Source organism: Montipora foliosa, chromosome 13 (genome assembly GCF_036669935.1).
Source record: "Montipora foliosa isolate CH-2021 chromosome 13, ASM3666993v2, whole genome shotgun sequence".
NCBI lineage: Eukaryota > Metazoa > Cnidaria > Anthozoa > Scleractinia > Acroporidae > Montipora > Montipora foliosa.
In genome coordinates this window covers 33,188,517-33,198,516 of record NC_090881.1, presented here as the reverse complement: position 1 = coordinate 33,198,516, position 10,000 = coordinate 33,188,517, and the positions used below count along the sequence as shown (strand labels likewise).

At 38.4% G+C, this 10,000-nt stretch overlaps 2 protein-coding genes across 7 annotated transcripts in view; one reads left to right on the top strand and one right to left on the bottom strand.

The window, feature by feature from the left end:
- The window catches only part of LOC137984090 (coatomer subunit delta-like), a 29,828-nt gene that overhangs the window by 13,478 nt on the left and 6,350 nt on the right, over positions 1-10,000 (bottom strand). The window lies entirely within an intron of this gene.
- The window catches only part of LOC137984091 (neural cell adhesion molecule 2-like), a 14,170-nt gene continuing 7,566 nt past the window's right edge, over positions 3,397-10,000 (top strand). The window contains exons 1-4 of one of the 5 annotated variants that reach the window (XM_068831296.1): positions 3,397-3,548; positions 5,356-5,476; positions 6,296-6,397; positions 9,752-9,849. In XM_068831296.1, the coding sequence (XP_068687397.1) occupies positions 9,783-9,849 (67 nt within the window). In that variant the 5' untranslated portion in view covers positions 3,397-3,548; positions 5,356-5,476; positions 6,296-6,397; positions 9,752-9,782. Of the gene's footprint in view, positions 3,549-5,355; positions 5,477-6,171; positions 6,398-6,437; positions 7,275-9,751; positions 9,850-10,000 lie in introns of those variants that run through there. The other 4 variants (XM_068831298.1, XM_068831299.1, XM_068831297.1 and 1 more) reach the window with 4 other exon arrangements.

Genomic DNA, 10,000 nt, shown 5'->3' with positions numbered 1-10,000 from the left:
CGCAATCTCTGCACCCCTCCCCTGCTCATGAGAAGACATAACAAAACTGGGAAGATCAGCTGAATAGGAATTCAATCGAAAGCCTATGGCTAAGATCGAACAACTAGAACCCTTACTTTGAGTAATCATTTTCTTACACAAACTTATTTTTTTCCTATTGTCTTCTATAATTCAGTGGTAGAGCATCGAAACCTTAGAGTAATCAGAATTCGTAGGCTCGTTTCCTGCAAAGGAGCACTCGGGTTTTTTCCGGATATCCCCGAGTCACCACCGAAATAAGGAATACATTTCTTCAACTTAATTTGAGATTGTTAATTGTAGCGTAAATTAGTGCCCCTGTGACGTAACCGCCGAGAGTATACCAAAATCAATACCAAACAATTTTTTGAATGTCACTGTCTTTGTATAGTTCACCATAGTAACTAGACATCTGGTATCAGTCGCGTTGGAAACGGCAGCAGGATGAAAGAAAAGTCTTCCTGGATCGACATGGTTTATATCGTGTATATTTAAACTTTGGCAGCTTGTATTGTTGCCATAGTCAACGTTTTTACCACATGCACTTAGCAACCTCGTCCCCAGGGCTTTTCATTACGGAGAGTAGGACGGGCGGGAAAAGGCCGAGTGTCGGACGGGTCTAAAGTTCAGGTCAATTTTCACCTGTCACTCGTCGTTACTAAGGCTAAACTTAAACCTAAAACGATGTTTAGGCTTAAATTTATCCACTTTCGTGTAGCTGAAAAAAAAAAGAGAGCTGTGAAAAGTGACTTGCTCTTTAGCCTCACCGCCCAAGTGTGATCTCAACCAATATTTGGCGAGAGATCGGGAAGCTGTTTTTATTGTAGATGGTCCTAGAAGACCGTAACGCAAAAGAGAAATATGAATTCGAGCGTTCTCAATATATTATTGCTCGATGAAAATTCTTCTTCAGCGAAAAGCTAATTACACCACTGACTGATATCTAGGACACCGGCATTCCTTGGGCACAATCCTTGCAACGACATCCGAGTAAATTGGTGTCCCTGTTAATGAAAAGAGTTTATCTCCTTTACTGACATCCCTTCCACCCCTGTATCTCCTCCCCTACTAATTTGAATCGTCATTATCCACTCTAACAATTCTTTATGTGGGTTTGTCATTACTGAGGTCTGCCCATGCTTAAGTAAGTCTGACTTCTAGTCGCCGAGTATTGTGTTATTGAGAAGTCGCAGGTGGAAAAAAATGCTTACATTTTTAACATGCTACTCTTAAAACAGAATAAATTTGTGGCTTACGTCAAGTGAAGTGAAGTGAAGTTTTTCAATTTAGCTTTCGATCAGGAAATCAATGAATAAATACGTTAAAATTATCGGAGCGATTTGAATACAAACCGCCCGAAAACTTACGCCCTATTCATAGGACATCGTATATTGTTGTTACCATAGGCAGCCCAAGCTCGCGTCACTACAGACAGCCGTTGAGAATTTAAACGCGTTATAAGACTTTGTATGGGAAATCAAATATCGTCGATTATAAAGCCTAAAAATGCTCAATTTAACTTTCATTCAATAAAATGAATCAAAATGACTCACAAGACTGTAAAATAAGCTCCAAAAGGCACAAGAATACACCAGAGGTGAGTCATTTTGATTCATTTTATTGAATGAAAGTTAAATTGAGCATTTTTTAGGCTTTATTATCGACGATATTTGATTTCCAATACAAAGTCTTATAACGCGTTTAAATTCTCAACGGCTGTCTGTAGTGACGCGAGCTTGGGCTGCCTATGTTGTTACGAGTTTTGTTTTGAAAAAACTCTTTTCACGACTTATCGACCCCCTAGGTTATTATCGAGAGTACACTTTTTGTGTTTAAGTTTTCGAAATCATCTATAATGTTGTGAATTATTCATTTATAGTGACGCTATACTCAAGGTTTCTGACGATAATTATCTTCAGCATAAATTTGAAGCTTTTAGCGCACAATGAAGTCGAATTAATGGCTTCGAAAATCGTTGGCAGCACAAATTCAAAACAGGAACCTTTTACCAGAAAGCAACCTTATACCATTTTATACGTAAGTCTAATAGCTAAGATTTAAATTTAAGAAAAAGCGCGGTACGGTGTCGGTGTGCATAAAACAAATTGAATCTCGTGTTTCAAGTACTAATATTCCACTCCATTCTTGCGCCTGACTGTTTTTTTCAAAAGTAAATTACAGGCTAGATATTTAACTCATAAAAAGTACGATAATACTTAGTTTTATACTTATTACATGAAAAGGGAAAATATTGATTCTTTTTACAGTATTCTACGTTGCCACACAATGCCATTCCGGAACTTATATGCAGATGAGAAAACACAAAAAAATAACCTGTAGAAATCAGTCGAGAAAAGGCTCAACTTTGCAAATTATAGCTTGAATTTTTCGTTTTTTTCACTATTTTATTTTGCAAAGTTAAAGCAGTCATTGCAGTTGACAATACCACATTAAAATTTAACTGAGCCACGCAGTTTGCGTAAATTTTATTACTGATGAAAGTCGCTGTTTTTACTGTAGCTTTCCATTTTCTCGAATTGCTAGGATTTTGTTGACTCAAAACAAGGTGTAGACAGACGTTAAAATATCTTGAGATTGACAGGATTTTCACTGTTTCGCTTTCAATAAGTCTCTAGCAAACGTGTAGCCGTACCCTACCTACCTTCGGGGGGTAGGGTACGGCTACACGTAGGCTAATAAGTCTCGTCGAGTATGGAGATCAAACCGAGGTGTCAATTCGCAACCGCATCTAATTACAGTACAGGGTTACATTCTTACAGTGCTACAATTGTAGCTACTTCACGTCTTTGATAGCCACAAAATGTCACCAATTGTCAAGTTCTCGCTTTTTCGCAAAAAGAAAATTCAACTTCACCAGCAATGAACGCCATTTCAGGGCACAAACGCACTGAAAGCCTTCCCTTGATGCATTGCAATCTCGATGAAGGATTAAACCTCACCAGAAGTACCAGATAAGAAAGAAAGAAAGAAAATGATACAGAACAGACTCAAGTGCACAAAAATCATTTACGTTCGCTCTTACAAGTTAGTTTGTCCTTAGTGTCGTCGTCTGAACATATACTCACGTTCTCTACAATATTGAACCGTATTTCTAGTTACGTGTTTATGAACTTTTTTCCTCTTCCCTATATAGTGTTACATATGTGCAATGTTTTAAAACCTTCATCTGAATTGTTTCATTATCATAATTTTTTCGTATTTACACTATTTTTGTAGTTTGTTTGTTATTAAGTTGTCTTTTTTGTTGCAAGGGGTGTCGTGGCGGGTGCCATGTCGGAGTATATTGCCCAGGCAAATGTAATGTGTGTGGTCGTTATGTTGTCTTTATGCATGACGGTAAAACAATTATCTATTTCCAAGACAAACATACAGCTGTAAAGAAATATGCAAATAAGATTCCGGCATATGAGTGCCTGAAGGGAAGCCAGCTTGAAATAAGTACAAAATTTCATTGTTTCGGAAAGATGATGTCGCTCACTGGGAGTTTATACAGAGAAAGAAATTTCTGGGTGAGTAGTGACGATACTGACGCTTTAAATGAATTTCCTGTTTTTGGTGTTGGTAAAAAATTGGCAGCAGATTAAAACTTTGGCTCAAAGGCAATTAGTTTTCAGTAGGAAAAGGCCGAAGACATGTGTTTTTTCCCTCAACAGATAAGTTAGTCAGTTTCATAATCAGGTTTCTTAGTGGGCGCAAAGACTGATAAAGCAGACTTTTCTTTACCATCGAAACACTAATCAGAAGTATGCTTCGATAAGTTGACGTTTTAAGGGAACTGGCGTCGCTAGATCAGGGATAGAAAATGACGAAATGAATCAGTGATATCAGAGTAACATACTGCTAAAGAAAACGTACAATTTAAACGGGAAATGTGGAGAGCTTTCTCGTAATAAAAAACACTATTTTAATTTAGCGTCATATTTTAATGCGCGCATTTCAAATAAACTTAAAATTTTGTAACTCAGAACTTCACTTCTTAGTAAAAAGTCGACGAACAATCAAAATGAAATTAATAACAACATACCTGAAGGATGAAATAATGACTCAAACAAAAAAATGTATTCATGCACTTTAATATTAAAAGCTAAAGAGAGTAAGGCTGATATAACGGTGAAGGAATATATTGGAAAAAGGCCAATATTTCGAAAGGAAATGCTTTTCTTCATCAGGATTTTGTGTGTAAACCACTGATGAAGAAAAGAAGTGCCTTTCGAAATATTGCTTTTTCAAACATATTCCTTCACCTTTGTTATATCAGCCTTTCGCTCTTTTTAGCTTTTTATAATATTTAAATCGCTGATAAGGTCCTTCAACAGGATCTGGTGCTTCTGTTTTGTTACCTTGACCCTTCTTAATTAGAAAGCTATTTTTACTATAATATTTAAGGCACACAGGCGGTCAATGTTTCGTTTGTTTGAAATCTTGGAAATAATCCGCCTCGTACATTACAAATTTTGGAAAGCAACCTGGCTCAATGCAAATCGCTTATACGGTGTTTAATTTCGTGAGTTATTAATTAACAAGTTAAATGAATTTTAAGAACAAAATATCTTACGAATTGGTTATGCGTTGAATTATAAATGATCAACCGCTTATTGAAAAAAATAAAATAAAATCACGCACTTTGATGCAGAAAAAAAATATATATATAGATAAGAAAAAGAAAACTGAATTATACTTTAAATAGACTGGGTCTGTATAACCTGGAATTATTCCCTGGCTTAAGAACAAATACTATACGATTTATTTTTTACAGATAAATTTCTCCTGGCACGACTTGCCGCGTCTTGGCACGTCTTAACAAATAAAAATTTAAACGTTTTCCATCTGGCCCCATTTTTTTTCTTCCCCAAAAAAAATAGTGACTGCGTCTGCACGATAAGCCAAGAAAAAAAGAAACAATTGGACGCCAATTTGAAAATGCATGTTTAAATGATGACAAATTTCACAGTGATCAAGCAAAGTGGAACATCTTTAAATGTTTTCTCTAAGTGCAAAATGCGTATAATTGTAAACCGAGTGGCTGCCAAAATTTAAAGGTTGATCTCTTGTGTCATTTTTACGACAGTTGGATGGGTAAAATACAATGTTAGCAGTTTCTGTGCCTTGATTTGTCATACGGCACAAATACAGACGCAAATATCGTTATTGCTAACAGCAGCTGCAGCTCATAATCTCTTGCCTAACAGATTGATGATCCAAAACAGTTATAAAAATGGTATTTCGGTTGTTTTTCGACTTTTAAGCCAATGGATAAATGAAGCGGTTAACGCAATGGACTCGATCAGAAAACTGATGGTCATATTTTGTACGCAGTGCGGTTCTTGTCACTTAAAAGAGGGAAGCTGGTTCGAGTTAAAACAATAACTTCAGTGGGGAGGGCAGAGAAGTATTTCTTTTTGTTCTGTGGGTGGACTTTAGTTCATTTGATAGCAAGGTAAGTGCTCGAGTAGTGACATTTGTCGTATTAAATCACAATCGGAGACAAGCCGTTGTTCGTTGTGGATTTATTTTCCCATAACTATCAAAAAGAGGAGTACCGATAACAATATAGTTTGAAACCCAACTGAAAAGCATCAAATAGTTTTGGTCTTGTGTAAACGCGGTTTTGTCATCATGTTTATATGACGCTGAATCGACCGGTGTATGTTGCCCACTAGCACAATAAAACACCTGTTATCACGGCACGCTCAGCTGATAAATGGAATATCATTCCAGTGTTTATGACACGCAGAGACGGTAACATTGTCACTTTAACCAGAGATTAACTCTGCTTTAACTGAGCGCATCTCAAGTACGAATAGAACTAAACACGTAACATGCATCGTGACTCGTTGGCGTCAAATGTCTTAGGTGTGGCTGATTATAGCTAATGTTTCAAGAAGAATATCTATCATACAAGGATTAGCAAGGCGTGTGTTCTTTGTGATAACGAAGAAATGTTAATTGAATGGCTTGGATCGGATTTGTTTGTCTTGAGGATGAGTCCATTGAATAATAGGTCCAACTAATAGTTGAAACGCCCGAGGGCCGTGACGAATCAAGTGAATGAATAGACAAGTCAGCTGAATGGGGGAGCTTTCTTGGACTCTGGTTTCTGAAATGTGAAAGAAATGATTTGTTGAATGGTCACTTTATAAGGAACCGATAACAAAAATTGAGAATAAGAAATTCTCACTGTTTGAAGTCATTTGACGTCATGGAGTCGTAGGGCTTCCGCTTAATGATCGATTTTTCCTTGATACTCGCTTTGCAGGCAGTAAGGCGATTTAGGAAACTCATGGCGAGCTGATTTCATGGTATTAACAGGCATTTATACAACAATTTTACGCAGTAACGGTTGAGTAATTCGTCAAAGGTGAGCCCATAAAGTTTATTTATTTTGACGCCGACCCATAATTAATGCCCCTAAATCGTGTTAGATTTCGATTAGATTGGGTAGATTTCCGGCAAAGATAACAAATTGCTATCAATCATTCTTTGACCATTGCTCGAACATTCAGAACATTCCCTTCACAGCAAAAAGAAAACTTAACGAGATACTTAGGCATTTCGAGAGTTACTGAATTTAATGGCTTTTTCTCCCCACAACTCACGAAGGTTAAGATGTATCGGCTTCGGATTACACGAAGAAGTTCTTTGTAAATACTCGAGTTCGGCATGCTATTAAAGGAAACGGAAAACTACGACGAGAGGATTCGACTGGCGGCTGTAAATTATTTACTAAAATCTGCTGAGCTTAACGAACCAGTCAAAGCAAATTGGGACTTCAGAAAATATTCAAGAATTTATTTTGGAAATAATGAAGTAAAATAGGATTATTTAAGAGAAAATACCAGTCAGTTAAACCCTCTCACTTAATGATCGATTTTCCTTTTTTTATACGGTGAGTATATTTTTTATTGAAACAAGGGCGGGAACAGAGTGTGAACAATTTCGAACGGAGTTACTTTAAAATATCCTGCAATTCGACAGCTCTCTCTGATTTCTGATATTGCTCAAAATCCTAACTGATGTTTTACGTAACTGGGCACGCGTTTTCGGTCGTTGCGATAAACTATTAGAGTACGATAGTAAGAAACATGAGATTCATTTTGGAACGCTGTTTTCTCGTTGGCATACTTGTCACGTAGGTGATAGGTGGGAGATTGAACTAACACAACCACAGCTTCTCAGCAAAACGAGTCACTAGCTAGTCTCCATCGAAAAGCACGTCAACTTTCGGTACATATCAGGTACTTGATCGATGTTACTTGGGTATTATGTGAATGGACCACACATTAAGTATTTAAGCGATTGTATACGTTATTGTAAAGACTTGTATAAGCCCGATTCGTTGCCTTACACTGTAGCACCAAAACTTGTTTTCATATCCAACATAGTCTTCATCCCGGAATGTCATCGATAGACCAAATAAGGAGAGGGCCGAGCGTTTTGAATACGGCAAAGCGAATTTGTTCACACAAAAAAAATGCCTCGTGCTATGTCACCTGCGATCACTTCCTTTGTTTGCGTGATTCGGTGAACCACGTGAAGAAAATGTTGGGAGAAAACTGATGTTCAGCATGCACGGCTTGCCCAAAGAAAGACACCGATATCCCGTTGTTCATCGAAGTTCTGTGGCGAGAAATGGAGCTAATATCTGGGTGTCTGACCTTGCGTTGATACCTCATGTAGCCCGTGCGCTTTCCTCTCCCAATCTATGAGTTTGTGTCAACTTGACTCGCGGGTTTTTCTCCGGGTACTCCGGTTTTCCTAACCTATAACAGTAAAATCGACCCCCCCCCCCCCTTGCTAATTAAATTTGTTTATCCAGGGACACTAGTTTATCAGTGAAAACTACCAAATATATCCTTCGTTATTTCAAGTTCCATTCTTGCACTAATGAGACTTCTGCTGTGAGCTGTTTCAGTTGAGGCCCTTGTATTGCCTCTGAATGAGGTCAGTTCCGGCAAAGCCTTGAGAAAAAGGAAAGGAAAGGAAAGGAAACTTTATTTAAGTGTCTAGTCGTTCTAGCGCTGGAGCACTAATTGGGGACACTGTAAACTGAAATTAACAATTAACGCAAATCAAGTCAAACGTTGGTTTTTGATGAGAGGGGAAACCAGAGTACCCGGAGAAAAACCTCTCGGTGCAGAGTAGAGAACCAACAAATGATTCAGCCCACATATGACGCCGAGTCTGGGAATTGAACCCGGGCAACATTGGAGGGAGGCGAGAGCTCTCACCACTGCGCCACCTCTGCACCCCCAAAACCAGTTCGCTACGGGCAACCGGTTCGCTACGGGATCGTGTTGTTAAGACAGCGTACGGCCCTTCATTAGAAGCATACATCGTAACAACCGTGGCAAGACTGTGTTTACAAATGAGAGAAGTGATTCACGCACTTATCTGGACAATTAAAGCAATTGTCTCTAATGGACAACTGAAACATTCGCCTGGCTTCATCGGCATTCGAACCCATGACCTCAGTCTGTGATGCTGGTGCATGATGCTTTTCTGTGTTTGCAAGACAACACAGAAGTAGAGGAGGAAAGGAGAAAACAAAGCGGGCCACGTTCATCCTAGTATCAAATCACTTCGTTTTGTGGATGATGGCAAAGAGGCTTGTCAGCATGAGTTTTTTTGTGATCAAGACAATACAATTTGTCAAAGCAGATTTGATGTTTATGAAGCCAGGAACCCATAAAAACTAAAAATAACCTCATCCACCCCCACAGTGTCATGCTCTCTGTGACCAACAGAAATACCAGAGGAGAATATGCGTATTGATATAAAGACTAAGAAAGTTAAGAACAAAGCCAATGATAAGACTCTGGTTGATCGGCTTGCATAGGAGAGAATTTGGTAGCTAATTAATGTCCTCGGGCGCTCTTTTTCAGCTTGGAAAAGCGGAAAGCTGATTGTTTTGATTTTGACAAAAGACCTGTTGTAAACTTTTGCCTATGATGACAGAGGATGATGAAAATGGCACATTTCCCTAGGGGCAAAAACACAACTTTTCACAAGGCGATTAAAATCTCTGGTGGGGTGCGTTTTATTGCCGCTTTGAGGGCAATTGTAGTTAGATGCCCCTTGGACAACACAACGTTTATCGTGATCTGTAGTTAGTAGAGGGGATATAGATACATGTAGATTTTAATCAAACGAAATTACCCAGCGCATGAAGGATTTGTCAGTGAGCAGACATTAGCCTTTGGTCAGTGTTACTTGCCAATTAAGGTATTATTCAAGGCAGGTTGTGCGAGGTTGGCGGGGCAAAATAGATAAAATCAGATCCACATTTTAGTTTTGTCTAAAATGTCAGCAGTTTCATATAACATGAACTCAAAACGTTCTAACATTTCAGTCTACATTTACCTTCATATCTAGACTGCGCAACCTTTTATCTGAGTTAATTAATGCTCAAACGGGGATTCATTGCTTAATGTTGACGGTTATCAGTCAGTTTCCGTTCAATGTTTTTCTTGAAATCTTCCCAATCTGTCCCTCATTTTTTCACAGCGCGGTCCGACTGCCAAAACAACATTACCCACAGCGGGAAATCGTACACGTCACTTAGTCATGTTATGACTCATATCAACGTGATATTTCATATGATAACATCTGCGATGGAACAATTTATTTCGAAATATCCTTTGTCGTGCACAAGCTGACGGATTGAAAAACAGTTTGTAAGTAGTTGACTCTGCGGCACGGTTCTATTTTCTAGGAGATATCACAACGTAGGGCCGGAGAAGATCATGTCTGAGTGTTTTCTATTCAGAGCTTGGCTGGGGTTAGTTTTTGTCTCTTGGACAGCGAATAGTGGTAAGCTTTGTTATTGTTGGTGTGGTATCGTCCTTGTTTGTATTTTAAATATTTTCTAACATATCTCGGTAAAAATTCAAGTATCCCCGTACGCATGCTTCGATTGCTCAGTTATCATCTTATCCGCCAACGCAAATATTTAGGGATACCC